Genomic DNA, 15,777 nt, shown 5'->3' with positions numbered 1-15,777 from the left:
GGGCTTCCTTTAAAGTTAAAACAACATCCAAAAGCTTCTTTTGGATGTCTCCATGCTTTTTCTGAACACCATCACTCCCTACTGGGAAAGTGGAAACTACACATAGAAAACACTCTCAGTGCTAAATTAGATCTGCAGATGCTGCTTTCCCCTCAATTTATTTCAAGGGGGACAATGCCTCAACTGCATTTTGCTTTAAGAGTTGACTCCTCACTTGTTTCAACATCTTCTTAAATTAAACCATATTTGGAATGTCTTTTGGCAAGTTACTATCCATTAAGATTTCACCAAGCTCAGGAAAACTGTAAAATGGCTATCCATAACAGATAACATTGTCAGAGACATACTGGTAAAGCTGAAAGTGAGGCATTGCTGCTTAATCAGTAGCTAATTTTAATGACTCTCCCAGAGACAAAGAAAAATAAAATTATTGCAGCACCGCCAGTAGAAAGCACAGTTGTCTGATGCTATCTGATTAAGACCAGAATTAAAGAAAAATGTTTTGTCTGGCCTGCACTTGAAAATCACATCTCCTTGCATATCATTACATGCAAAATAATTACCCACAACTACTACCACTTCTGAGTTTAGAACTGCCTCAATACAGAAAAATTTACTCTTCTTGCATTTTTTCAATGTTCAGGAGACACGGTCTACAATTTAATTTGACTTCACTCAGGCGGAGGATTACAAATGGTGTAATCATTAGTAGCAAAAACTGTTGAAGAACTAAACAAAAAATCCACCCAGTATGATCAGTGCTTAATAAAAGGAAAGGCAAGTAATTTTCTCTGCACCAATAAATACATTTAAAATACAAATACACCTTCTAAAGTAAAAATAATTCTAATGCCACATTTTCTATAGCAGCCAAGTGCTTTAAGGGAAAGACAGGGCCCTTATTTCACTATTAATTCAACACACGAGTATTAGAAAACCTCAAGATATTTCAGGTTAAAGCAGATTTTAAAAACAGGAAAAATAATACGCTTAAATAATTTCCCACATTTACAGCATGATTCTACAGGCATCTATCAGTTCTCTTAATAGAAACATACTTCAGGACCAAATGTTTATGTAGTAATAATTAATATTTCCTTTTGATAAATCACACTATTATAATCACCAAAAAAAAAGAGCTGAGACAATAATAGCAAATACAGACAAAATCTGACCTCTTTACCATTTCTATATATTTTTGAATGTTGGTATTACTGACAAAATAGCATTGATTTCAGACTATAAATTGCTCTGGTTAGGGAAATACTTCCCCAATCAAAACACAGAATCATCCAGTGTCAGACTAAAGACGAAAAATTAATTGAAGGTTTCCTTCTGATTTTATGTACTAACTCTGTACTTGCTCCCTCTATAGCATAAAGAGCAAACCAGAATGATTGTGAAAATCTGGGACGTTTAATACACAAAAAAGCACATGTAGGAATAACACTTTCATCAAAGGAGTGTAAACAGAAAGAAAGTCTTTTAAACCATTATTGGGGTGACACCTTGTGGCTACGTTTGTCTTATTATGAAACCTCAATTTTTTTAATTTTCTTGTAATTCTTTTAATGCAGTTCTTCAAATATTGTGGTCAAGGATGAAGCAAAAGGATGAAGTCACAAAACAAAAATGAAAGGATGAAAAAAGTGAGAAGGATAAAACTGAAAATAGCATTACCTGCTCAAAGACCTTTAGCAGTCTTAACATTCACTGCTACAAGAGGAAGATGGAGTAACTGTGAACCTGACACTTGTTCCTAACTTCCACAGGAAGCTGATTACATGAACATTTTCTGTCTTCCCCTCTAAAGAGTTTTCAGCTCTACATGAAAGTTGCTATAAAAGTGTAAACAAAGAAAACAGGACCAAAAGAAGTTCTAAGAAATACACTACTACACTGGAAAAAATAAAAGGGGGAAAAAGACTACCCTGTAATCACGCTCCGTTACTTGCTTTTTCTGCCTAGTATATGACTGTTCAATTTTCAAAGCTGGTAGAATAATGTAGTCTAAAAGCATTTAAAGTAAAAATTAAAAGTCTAAAACAATTATGTCAATAACCCCCCCATACATTATACTCAACATTTTCTTTTACTAAAACCCCTCTAAATACAGCAACACTCTCTTGTTATACTAAGCTTTGACTAAGCTGAACAAGTAATGAGCTTGTTTATTTAAATCAGGCATTATATTCTACAAATAACAAATCATCTGATGTGTGTGAGAAAGCACAAACAATCTTATCTTCTTTTCATTCTAGAATTTCAGTCTTCAGTTACTGCCCTTCCATTTTTTTCAACTATTAATCTAACAGAGGTTATGGCTGGCAAAAATTACTCTGAAACTATTGAGACAGACTGGAGCATATAAATAAAAGGAAGAAGCCAAGAGTGTAAATAATCTTATCACGTTACTTGACTTTCCCTATCCAGTTTGGATGGTTTGATATGTGCTTTGCCAAGTATAAATTATCTTTTGTGGGAATGCCCCAACTCCAACACTATTGTGAATATTCCAAATCACTCCATATATCAAAAGAATCCAATCATGATGGAGACTATGACACACATGACAAATTACTCATTTAGGTGGCTGAGTTGGTCTTAATTCACTGTGGTATAAAATTATCTATTTTACTTAGCAACTACAGGCGAAGTGGTTGCATTTTTTTAATCCAGCTTGTATGAAAAAGGCATTGTTTGTAGAATTGAACATGGATGGATTTGCTTAAGAGGAAAGTTACAGGTTTTCAAAAAGACAAACAAAAACCCAACCAGTATACATGCAAATAAAAGACACTTCATCAATTTTTATGCCCATGGAAATGTTTGAGTAGCTTCTTAAAACTTGGATGAACATATCAGTTCAGACATTGACAGCTCCCACCTTTTACAGCTAATATTTATGTGAAAGGTAACTCAAAAAGGCAACTAAGCTTGCCTAATATTGCAGGGCTCATATCCTGTTTATAATCTGTGTTTGAACAATTGTTCTAGTGCATCAGACAAATGGCTGTCCTTCAACAACCTGTACAGAATCTGGCATATTCTACTCCTTCACTTTGGAAAAAGGCACACAAATAAAAAATCCCCAGCCAATAATTCTACTCTTCAATTCTTTGTTGCATCTAAAAATGGCATCTTACACAGTGACCCCATAAAGCACTTTGAGCTAAAATATCTTTTTTTTTAATTTAAAAAAGGCAAGCCACCACTTATCTGAAGCCCTTCCTGATAAGGCATTCAGTCCACGATTACCTACTAAAAATGCATTCAAATTGTAAGACAAAGAGTAAAATGCCAAAACTAATGGCAAGAAGACAGAACATAACATGATGCTTCCATACCTCTATACTGTTGTCCATTAGCAAGAAAATTTTGGCACTGGGACTTGCAACACTAAAACAAGACTCTACAACAGAAGCAGCATTGAGCAAAACAGAGCATATAAGATGTGTAAAAACGTATCTGCCCCTTGATAAGCACGTTCAACATGCCTGTGAAACAGAATATCAAATACTAAAAGAATACATTCTGACAATCTCATGTTAGTTCATACTTCAAATCTGTGCTCACAAGACTGGAGAACATCTCTTTTTTAGGTGACAAGAAAACATTATATATATTAGGATTTCTGTTTTGCTCATGTTAGTATACTAGAAATAACTAAATTAACTCTTTTAAGTAAACAACTACTTTAAGTACATTATCACAAAACACTGAAATTGGAGACAAAACACAAGTTTAATAGTCCTTGCTTACTTCTTTCTGAACAGAATATTGATTAAAAGACAGATAAATATGTCTTTAATACTAATATCTATGTGCACATAGCCTCCTCTGCTCAAAGCCTCTCTCCTGGAGGAAATTTGATGAAAATTCCTGGTCAAACAAGAGTGAACCTTCAAGTAATACCTAACTATTTATATTAATATAATTAAATAAAGAGTTCTAAATGTGGAACTCCTCAAAAATTTGTCAGCAATTTTACATCTCTAATTACATTTTAAATAGTCTTCTTCCTATAGACAGGGGGAAAAATACATAAAAGAACAGTAAATTATAGCCATTTTTGAATAGCAAATGCTAGTCAAATGCTACATTCATACTATAATTCAGGCTTCAATTCACTGATGTAAATAAAAATTACAGAACAACCTTATCTAAACTGTCCTTATTTATTATGGTAACTCAGCTGAGAACTCATATTTTGCCTTAAGGTTACTGTTCCTTAACTATAAGTGCTCATAAACTTACGCTGCTACATTACTTTCTCTTCAGCTCTTCCACTTGCTCTTCAAATAAGCTGCACCTCCAAGAAATTCCCCACCATTTTGTGTATATGATAATGAGGAACAGTGATTTACAGAAAAGAACAGGATTTCTTTGGGAAAAAGAAAGCACTTCTCTCTATGGGGATTCCAAGAGCTGCCGTGTCAATCAAAAAGCTTATGTCTACAGAATAATTATTACGATACAGGTCATTTCCTCTCAGGGTCTATGACCCAAAACCTACTGATGATAGCATATTTGGTATTTACAGGTTGTATCCTCCCTATCAATGAGCTCAATTCAGTTTTTCAAAGTCCCTGTCCTGGCCCTGCACAGCACCATTCCCAAGAATCACACCGCGTGCCTCAGGGTATTGTCCAAACGCTTCTTGAACTCTGTCAGGTTTGGTGCTGTGACCACTTCCCTGGAGAGGCAGTTCCTTGGCCAACCACTCTCTGGGTGAAGAACCCTTTCCTGATATCCATCCTAAACCTCTCCTGACACACCTTCAGGCCATTCTCTCAGGTCCTGTCACTGTCACCAGAGAGCAGAGATCAGTGCCTGCCCCTCCTCTTCCCCTCACAAGGAAGGTGTAACTGCAATGAGATCTCCTCTCATTCTCCTCTTCTCCAGGATTGCCCTCCTTTCAATGCTCTCTAATAGTTTAATATCCTTCTTATATTGTGGCATCCAAAATTGGACATGAGAGGCATTCCTCAAAGCTCCTTAGTCCTAACTTTCCCCTTCCTCCTTTTTACAGCTATTTAAAACAGTGCAACAGCAGAAAATACATAATACATAAAAATACATTTTCAAGTTCTGTAGTATGTAAGTGCATTATAAACATTTATAATGTTTAGGCAGTTTAGGAATTTAGGCATTTAGGCAGTTGAGGAATGATGTTTGCTACTGAGTGAAAAAACCCTGCATTCGCTACAAAAAACAGGTAAGTATGACTCAACAAAAACAAACCAAAACCAAAACAAAACAACAAAAAAGAAGGAAATATGTAGATATGGAAAAACCAGAGTTTTCAAACCAGACACCTGCATTGTATCAACTACATTAATATCAGAAAACTACATTAATATCAGAATATTATAAAACTAAATCAACTATATCAACTAAGATAAACTATTTTTTAGCACAGCTGATAAAATTTGAGCTACGATACATTTTCAGAAATACATAATGAAGTAACAAAACACAGCAACTTATTCTGGTGCCTACATTCTTTAATGTTAGACACTGTATATTACAGTGATGAACTAACCTGCAGACACGGGCAGGAAAATACAGGTTCTGCCAGGACCGACAGAGGTATTTTGAGTGATCGATAACCCGGATCCAGTCCAGCTCATCCATGGACACCTCAATGTAGTACGAATAAGACCTACGGATTGTAAAAAAAAACAGGTTAGAATATAAGTCAATAAATTTTATGTATTCAATTTTACACTATCTTCTGGATTTTCTGTTTTGTTGAAAACTATTTGCTCCTTACCCAGATCCCTATTTTCTAACTAGCTTTCAAAAGAAACTCTCACAGTTAAGAAGTATTTTCAGAATGATTTAAAACATCCACAGTCATTAGATGAGACTACTACACCTCAAAAAATGAAATGGATACTTTTGACTCTGCCATAAAAATTATTATTTGTATTCCTTCCTTGTGGAATAAGACTAAACCACCAGTCATACGGTACTATTTCTATTGCCAAATCAACAAAGAAAAAATGAAAAACAACTACTAGATCAAAAATGCAAATTCAAATTCCTCACTTGGGAAAAGCAAATTTACTTTATGACCATTTTCACCAATATTGTTCTTCACTTCTGACCCTTTCAGTTGTTTACAATATATCATTGAGCCAGTCATTACTTTCTTACACACTCAAAAATTACCTCATGGAAAATAAAAAAACCACTAACTGGTTTCTGTGTCTTCCCCTTGCTTATCAGTTACGTTTACCTTATAGTTTGCTGTTAAAAGAAAGCAAACCCAAACTAGAACTTATAAGTCACAGCTAATTCCCTATTATATCCATGACTGTAACGCTTAGAATAAAGTAGAAACGTCACTTGTGGAACTGCAAGTCATTGAATATATGTTTCAGAGTATTTTCTGTGTCCTAAGGCACTAGTCTGCAACATTGAAAGGCATTTCAACAGCACTGAACATCGTTTCACACTGATTTTTAAAGAGGAGTTGCTCTTAAAGAGTTCTATACAAGCATTTCTTATTAAACATTAATACTATTCTTAATGTTTCCAATTTTCCAGAGGACTTAAAAGAGTAGATACTTAAAACAGTATTATTTAAAAATCCTTAAAATGTTAGATAGTTGTTAATACCTTGGAATAGTATTGGAAAGCCAATACTTGGCTAAGTCTTTAAATGTCAATTGCATAACCAGCTTTCCTATTCACACCTATCAGATGTGTAATATTCACAACCCACACAAACACAATGTATTTTAGCAACATTACTATTACTAAAATATGTGTACTTGATCAAACTAGGCCCCAAAATTTTAGAGTTTGAGCAGTTTGTATACAAAAGTTACTGACAGTCCTCTGTGCCTTGAGGATTTAGAGGTTCTCCCATCATCATTGTTAACTAACATATATTTGTAACCAACACATCACATGCTACTTTTTGGTTTCTGAAGATATCAAACAAAAAAATATTATCTCAAAAATGCAGTTCCATTATCATATACAATAGCATGCCTTCAATTTTTTTTTAAGGCTGGATAGCATCTTATTTGAAGAGGTAATTTGGATGGCTACTCCCCTTAGCACTTCTACAGCTAAAATTCAAGCTGTTAACACATCTGAACTATTAGTTTCCATTTGGTTCTGTTAAGAATAACCAATAGACCAGAGCTTTACACAGACAGTTAAAATGAACAGAGTAGTTTAAAAAATTGTTCAACAAGAAGCAATCATGCTGTACAGATCTATACATGTTTGTATAGGTGTTAAAACACCTCTTCAGAAGACATTATTCACATATCCCATGAGAAAGATGCAGTTTAGTGGCCAGCAATTGTTAGACAAAGACTGTAGAAAGGAAAAGATCTCTACAAAAAGCAAGGACAATCTCAGAGCAAGTTCCTTAAGATGTTGGCTGGCAAATTTCTGCACACCTCTCTGGTTAAACTCTTTCCAAGTTCAACCACCCTGTTGTAAATTGTTTACCTAGTATTTAATATGAATTTATCTTCTTGCCTGTGTCCACTGCTCTTTGCACTCTCAGCACACAGCTGCAAGAGAATTCTGTCCCTGTATTTTTTATATTCTTCCACTGAATAGGTGAGAAGAGCAACAAATTCTCCCTTCTAAGCCTGCTTATCTTAAAACAGTGTGCTCAAGCCTTTGCCATCTTGGTGTTCTGCTAAATTCACTCCAGAAACCCAGTATCTTATACTGAGGAGCCCACAAATAGACCAAGTACTCTAAATGCCTCCATTTCTATTTATTTTAGACAGCTGAGTTACTGAAGGGAAAAAAGCTCGACAATTCATAGCACAGAGAATCTCAGAATATTCTGAATTAGAAGAGAACACCTAGGATGATCGAAGTCCAGTTGCACAGGACAGACAGAGCTAATCCCACTACTATATCTGTTGGAAAGCAAAAGAAAGCCCAATAGCAAACTTTCCACAGAAATCAGAATGATTTTAAAAAAATTAAAAATCAGCAGAACACAGAAACTAGATCTTAAACTTTGAGCCCTCAGTATTTTACAAAGACAAAAATCTCTATAGATCCACCTTGTGAGATGTTCTGCCAGCAATAATAATTTGTTCTGCAAATTTCAGATGAAGCACACAGGACACCAAGCAACAGCTAACTTTGTAAAAACTTGTCCCAAGGTGAACATTTTTGACCTGAGTGTCACCAGCTGCAAAGTTATGCCCTGAAGATGAGGGGCATTTTACCAGTTATACAAATTCTCTAAAAATTGCTAGAGAACTCATTATAATATATTTCTAGTACTGTTTCAGATTTTATAAAGTTGGTTGATCATTTTGGTTGATCTTCTGGCACAATTAGTATAGTATTATATAAAGCAGTTGCTTATATCTTCAAAGATCCACTTTTTGATCTTTTCAAAAGAAATAGGAGTGAAACAGATTTCAGTTGAACTGAAGTAGGAGAACTTCCTTGAAACAGTTAAATAGCAAAAATTAAAAATTGGTTTTGCATTATTAGTAACTAACTCATATTTTAAAATTTACTTATATTTACAAAAAACCCCACCCTAACTAAAACTTTCTAGAATAACATGGCTTAGTGAAGAAAGCAAAATGCATCTGTTCTGCAACACTAAACTGTTAGTCTGGAAATAAAATAAAATTAATCCTTTCCCAGAAAGGTAATAAGATATATAATAAATGTATAAGTAGCTTGTTTCATTTTTTTTAACAGCTTATGATTATCTGCTGAGCTGTCTACTAAACTGTAACATCCTTGTCATGGTAAGTTGCAAGATTAACATATTAAATATGTCAGATAAAAAGAACCTTGTTATTTTTCTACTTCAGCAGCCTCTCAATTGCTCAAATGAGCCTAATTTGAATTTTCATACATTCCATAATAATCCAAAGTAGCTCAGTAACAACTAGCTATGGCATCTATGACAATTCATATTTAAGCAGTCTAACCATGAAGCAGCTTCTAATAACTACTGTAGCCAGTTGGTAATTCAAATTCTAAATAAATTTTATTACTTCTGAATTACAGAATCATAGAATCATTTAGGCTGGAAAAGACCTCCAAGATCAAGTCAATCTTAGTGTCAAAGAGTGTAATTTCTTAACAGTTATATTTAAAAAATTGCAAGAAAAATATTTTAATGTTTGAAATGCAAATATGTAAAAAATATTTAAGTACTTTAAGGTAGTTTAACATCTCTAAATATGATCTGGTGTGTAAGTAACGAAAATTACATTTAAAAATCAGGTTGTTTTCAAATAAGCCTTGAAACTGTCATCTCCAACATTATCATGCTGTTTCCACAAAATATTTAATTTATAGTTTGCACTGCTACATTATCTGCAGTACAAAATGCAGGTATATATTGGCACCTACCGACTGTCTCTGTCCCACAGGAGAATTCGGATGTGGTTGATTATTGAGGGCTGGCCCAGTTTAATCTCAATCCCAGACCGGCAGTCGTCGTTGATCGGATGTCGAGAGAATCCATGATCCAGGTCATAGTTCTGAGTATCTCCATCCAACAGAGCAGACTTCAGCTCCCCTTTTACAACTTGTGCTCCATACTTCATTGTTGCTATATTCTCCCCTGGTACTAAGAAAAAAAGGAAATAATTGCTTAAATTTTACACTCTCATATTGCAAATTAGATGTTCTGAATATCAACTCTATTAGGACAGACCAAAGATTTATTGCTAGTATATTTTCTTGGTCACAAACACATGCTCTAGGAAAAAAAAAAAAAAAGGAAAAAGAAGATAAAAAAGAGGCATCAAAAAATGTAGCTTCTTCAATTTTATTTGGTATCTCCTACATGTTTTATGGTAATAAAGCTGTGATAATTTACTATTATGTAGCAGCCATATTCTCAGTCCCCTTCATGATTTTACAATTCTGTTGCACCCGTCAACTGTTATTTGATTTTGGTTTGGGTTGCATGGGGTTTTTGTTCCCCTAAATGGAAGAAACTTAAATGTACAAGATGTATCTTGAATTTGCAGTAGTATATACTGCAGTAAAGCCATATATGCTCCTTTGACAACTATACAAGCTTCCAGTACCATGCACAGCTAAATGAACTCAATTGAAATGGGAAAGTTCTGGCTACTTGGGCTTTGAACTCACATGGAAAAGCAAAATTTTTATGCCACCATTTTAAAGTAATAAGCCTGTGTCCTAGGAACAGCTTCCTTCAAGCTAACTGGGAAAAATGGCCCCTAACTTCAACCATATATAGAACAATACTCTGCAAACTGCCCTCTTCAAAAGACATTTTTAACAGTCTTGTTCGAGGAGAGATCCTAGAAGATATGATCTGAAACCTAAATGATGAAAAGCTACCCCAAACTTTTCAGGCAGGTAGACAACAAAAGTATGAACTTGCACAGGGTGTTAAAAATTTGACATCTAAAGAACAGAATTTGAAGTTGTAAGTGGTCATCAACATTCCCACAAATAGAAAGTTTCAAGATCCCAAATGAGTACTAAAACAACAAAGAAATTCCACTCTCCAAAAAACTGTGATTAGGAGAATTTTATTGTGGAGATAAATATCCAGGAAAAGAAGCCAGAAAAGACCATTTGACTTATTCAAATTAATCTACTGCAGTGTCAACAGAACATCTCGCATGACAAGACTTTTACAATATCCTAATATTAAACTCATATGTTTAAATATTCATGACTATAACTTCTAAGGGAGAACAAAGAGAATATGCAATTCTAAGACAGCAGTAATTTTCAGGGCTCATAATGCATGACTGAGAATACAGTGCAGACTCCTAAAGATTTACTTTTTTTCCTTTCTTTGGGTCAAATTCACACATTAGATGGCTAACAATATCTTTTTAAAGCTTGAGTGTTGGATACTCTTGTTGAATTAACAGAGAGCACAGAAAAAAAGTCAAACACAAGGCTTCTTACACTGTTTAGGCTTCCATTAAAATGACTTCAGAGACTTGTTCGAACTATTTAGACAAGCATGTAAAGAGTAAGAGAAAAGTCATAAGTAGTGGAGAAATTTTGCAAATGTTTATGAAGTAGGAAACAAGTCACTATCAACATAAAATCATTTAAATATAATATATCTCACAGCCAATTCATTTTTATTTTCAGTGATTTTGTAAAACTTTTTCTATTAAATTAGCAGTTGCTCTAGGAAAATATTACATTCATGTTTGAGCAATATCTGAGATACAAAGCAAGAAAATAAGTGACTAATATTGAGAAATAAAACTGACATGAGCAGTTACATAACAAGATGTTTCACACTGCAAACCTTTTATAACACACAGCAGTAGATGAAGACTCAAACCACAAATTAACCATATCCTCCAGACAAATGCAGTCACTAAATGAGAAGGAAGCAAACAAAAAACCTGATGCTTACTTAACATGCCCCTGTAGTTGAGGTCCATGTCCCGACTCTCAGAACGAATCTTAATGGCATCTAGGATGGCATCAGGTGACAACAATCCAGAAGGTCTTACAACATTCAGTAGTTCTGTTAGACTCATTAGTGGCAAACGTACAGCTTGCATGATTTCAGCATGGTTTTCCTTGGGGTTATGTTTACACCAGTTCATCAAAGCTTGGAAAATGTCCTTTTCAGGAGCTGCAAATGAGTCTCTCAGTACAATACTTAGAAGAGCAGCCTAGAAAAGAGAAATAAGAACAAAAAATATACCCCTATATAAACTGAAATTAAATTAAATTTGATTTTTTTAATCAAGGGAAATTCAAATAAGGCAAAAATTAACGGCTATTTTAAGTTGCAGCTATTAAAAAGAACTCTAAAGGGGTGACTCCCTGAAATTGTAGCTTGTTTTAGTTATGCAAGAATTACAGAATCCATGACCAAAATAATAGGCAATAGTACAAAAATCACTAGAAGAAATTGAAACGTAGAGAATAATCAAATCAATATAATACCATTCAGTAGTTCGAATTTACTTTGGAATACTACAAGAGATTTGAGGACTTGGCAGTATAGCTCAAAATATTCCTTTAAACTTAAGTTGCTATAAGAGCAATGATGAGGAAAAATCCCTTTTTTGCTTGGAATCACGTTTTTGACCGTTTCTAACTACTTGGGATTTCTGTCTTGTCACAATTTTTCTGTATGTCTTTCAGTACCAACTAAGAATCACCAGGTAAAAATTCCAGTGGCTCTTATTCATGTAGAAAACCCACTGGTTGCAAAAAGAGAACAAAAATAATCAAATAGCTTTCTGTTTTTCATTTAGCTAGCAGAATAATCAGGACCTTGTCTAGAAAAAGGAAAGATCTCTCATATATACGGGGACTGTCTATGCCAAAGTGTGCTCTTCCTGATGAATGATGTTTGCTCAATTCTTTATAGATAATACACTCTCAGAGCTCAGATTTAACAAAGTGCACATGACAAAGTAGAGAGAGAGAGAAAAAAAATCTTTTTTCCTTTAACAAGTAACTTACAGCAGTGTCATATACTCATTCAAGGAATAGACCCTTCACAGCTTTTCCCCTAAGAAAAAACACTTTTAAAACCCTCAATTAAAGCATAATTCATTCAAGGTTCTCTGCTGCTTCATGTGAACACTACTTGAAAACACTCTCTCACTATTATGTCCAGCCCAAAGACCGCTCTAGAGTAAGTGCAAAATTTCAACTTCATAGAACAGCCTCAGTCACAAGTATTTATGAATCTAACAAAAAACACACAAGAAACCCAAACCACCCTACCACACCACTGTTGCACCTGTTTCTAGCCTTCTGAGTGTTGATACATTCTTTTTATATTTTCTCATACTCTTTCTGATAAACAGTGGATTGTTTGCATTCCTCTTTGGAGGAAGAGAGAATTGACTGACATTGTGATGAGCCAGTTGGAGTCAGATGTCTCTTCATCACTGTCCAATCCACAATTATTGTTAGATTTCCATAAATAGTCATGTCATGTAAATAAAGCTCTCTTTTCCTGTTTATCCAACTTGGAGTCAAGTGTGTGTCTGCCTCCCTCTCTTTCTGTGTGTGTCACAACGACCACACACAACCATATACTGCAAGTTCAGAACATGATGAAAATCAGCAATATAAATCACAGTAATCTCCAGAATGCTTTAGTTTACCCAGCAGAAAATCACCCATCACTGATGAAGACTATATGAAGGAATTAATAGAACAAAGTATGTTCTGTCATATTCAAGTCTATACTTGACTGCTCCTCTGCAGCATTCAGAAGCCAAATTATATTATACCAGGAATAAACGAAATAAGATAAATTAAAATTAAATTATCTGCTGCCATCTTTTAGAGCACTCCATTAGATATAGTATATTTAGCTATATTGACTGGTCAATACCTAAAAAATTCAGAACAGATTTTCAGTTCAGCTGAAATATAAAATATGAATTCTTGAATATTTCCAACCGTCACAGTTTCACAAGTATAAAATAACTATGAGCTAACACAAGTTTTTAATTGGTGCCCTCATTAGTATTTCATCACAAAATTGTATAACCATTAAAAGTCCTGGGGGAAAAAAGTGCAAACAAAAGATATACCTTAGAAAGTGACAGGAAGCCTTCACTGGAGAGCACCTCTTGGGCATTTCTATCCATGAACATACAGCACATAAAAGTTAATTTGGGAAGAGAATAAAGACTGGCAACATCAAAAGTCATACAGACATTCTGAATATTAAGTATTGTGCAAAGATACTCAGACGTGGAATCCTCCAGTTCTGGGAATCCATATTTATGTGCTAGGCTTAGGAAATCAAGAAGAACCTCTTCTTTCTCATCTCGTAGTGTAGCACGACCAGTGTAAATGTATTTTAACAGCATGGTAAATGCTTCTGCAGTGGTGTCCTGAAGAGGAATTTCTGCTTCAGGCTGAGATTCTCTCATTCCTCCATACAGTAATGCTCTATAAGGAAGAGAGTTTAGTTTAGTTAGTAGTTTATTTCTCTGACAAAATTCACTGAATATTAAATGTATTTCTATTGAAAAATCCCAATTTCTTAAGAAAAATGTTGGATTAGTAGTACTCCTAGTTTTAAAATATATATTCTCTTCGCAATTCCAATTCATCAAAATGAAACTTGCTATCTGAATATATTCCATAGAAACACATCATTTATACTCTGAAAATTAAAACAACCTTGCAGTAGTACTCTCCTGTTCTCAAGTTATCTTTCTCTTGAATTTGTGAAACTACTTTCAAAATCCAATTTAATGAAGGTCAAAAGAATAACACTGTGACATGGTATTTATCTTTTTCTATTTGAACACAATGATTTGATGTGCTGGGAAACATTCCCACAGAAAAGGTCACACTCAATAGACAGATGATTACACCCTGAAAAGTTCATAGAGAAACTCATCTCATGTTTATCTCATCTACATAAACATTTCCTGACAAAAATCTGCACTTCACCTGAAATAATGGCATCTAGCAGCCAGGATCACTCTGTGTGCTGGAAAACGCTTCTTTTCCACAATAAAGGTAACGTCACTGTATTCCTCCCCGTTCATTAGAGCACCAATATGCTCTGACAGAATGTGAACGTGGTCGATCTCCCCCACAGCCGTGTAAGGACGGAGTGGGTGGCTGTTACTCATCTTGGAGGGATGGTGATACTGGTAGCCTAAAGGACAAAGAAAATAAGCAAATTATATAAGGTAAAAATATTATATCTCAAAAAAGTGTCTAAGTAATCATATATTACAAGAAAAATTAAACCAAGAAGTTTTCTATGCAAGTTAATTTTCAACCAGACTCAACACAGCTGGCACCAACAATTCCAGCAAAGTATTACACAGAATTGTCACCTTGTTATTCAGTCAACCCATTCACTTAAAAGTTTCAAACAAAGGGAATTAAAAATTAAACTATTTTACATCATGTTACCATTAGAAGGCAATTTTATCTGAATTAAAATGCATATACATAAAATAGAAATAAGCAGGGTAACCAACTAAGCTTAGTCTTAACTTTCCAGTCTGTACTAGAATCAGTGAAAGGTAAAAAGTGTTTTTGAAGGTTTCTAGTCAACTTTTCAGAACTGGGAGAAAATAAACAACCAGGATAACTTTTAATAAATAACAAAATTTGTCAGAGAGAAAAGCTTTACAATGTACAATTAAATTTTCTTATTCTTTACACTCAGTTTTCTTGATGACTTCTTGTTCCCTCACATATATACACACACATATACACGAAAACAAACCCCCTAATACCTCTCAGTCATAAAATGAGGAGATTGCCCACTAATGTACAATATAGATAAATGCATTAGTCATATATGCTACGGAATTCTTTTGTTTCTTCTTCATTCATAACAGGCTTTAGCTTTTTATGGTTTTGGTTTATTTTGGCAACAGAGGCTTTCTGTAGTCTCAATGGCAAGAGCATCCAAAAGCAAATTTAGGTCTTATATTGGCCTCTACTGTTACACTTTGGTTTACTTTTCTTTAAAAAGAGGTTGGTTGTTTTAGATAATGATCATCCATATCTTCAGAGACATCTTCCCTGCTCCAGTTACTAGCCACTTTTCAAAATAGGCAGATACCTAGTGCTGAAGAAAGGTGGTGTACCACAAGAACCAAGAAAATTATAAGGCCATACCTAGCACATACCTAACACATAAATCTTTCAAGTCAAATATTTATGACAGAAATACATTTTTAGCTTCTACTGTAAAAATACTATGAGAAAATATGTAAAAAAGCCCCCAAACAGATGCAGTTGGGGTGAATTATTGTTTGCACTTTAACACATGGAAATGCTTTGCCCAAA

The 15,777-nt window shown here is 34.4% G+C and overlaps 1 protein-coding gene across 2 annotated transcripts in view; it reads right to left on the bottom strand.

Moving 5' to 3' along the window:
• Positions 1–15,777, bottom strand: part of BTBD9 (BTB domain containing 9) — a 114,916-nt gene that overhangs the window by 93,352 nt on the left and 5,787 nt on the right. For both annotated transcript variants that reach the window (XM_088161286.1, XM_014893174.2), the window contains exons 3-7: positions 14,416–14,626; positions 13,542–13,905; positions 11,387–11,651; positions 9,373–9,592; positions 5,546–5,665 (exon numbers count right to left, since the gene is read on the bottom strand). In XM_088161286.1, the coding sequence (XP_088017412.1) occupies positions 5,546–5,665; positions 9,373–9,592; positions 11,387–11,651; positions 13,542–13,905; positions 14,416–14,626 (1,180 nt within the window). The remainder of the gene's footprint in view (positions 1–5,545; positions 5,666–9,372; positions 9,593–11,386; positions 11,652–13,541; positions 13,906–14,415; positions 14,627–15,777) is intronic.

This window comes from Sturnus vulgaris, chromosome 3, assembly GCF_052056855.1.
Source record: "Sturnus vulgaris isolate bStuVul1 chromosome 3, bStuVul1.hap1, whole genome shotgun sequence".
Lineage (NCBI taxonomy): Eukaryota > Metazoa > Chordata > Aves > Passeriformes > Sturnidae > Sturnus > Sturnus vulgaris.
The sequence above is the reverse complement of the archived record's forward strand: the minus strand, read 5'-3'. Positions and strand labels throughout refer to the sequence as shown.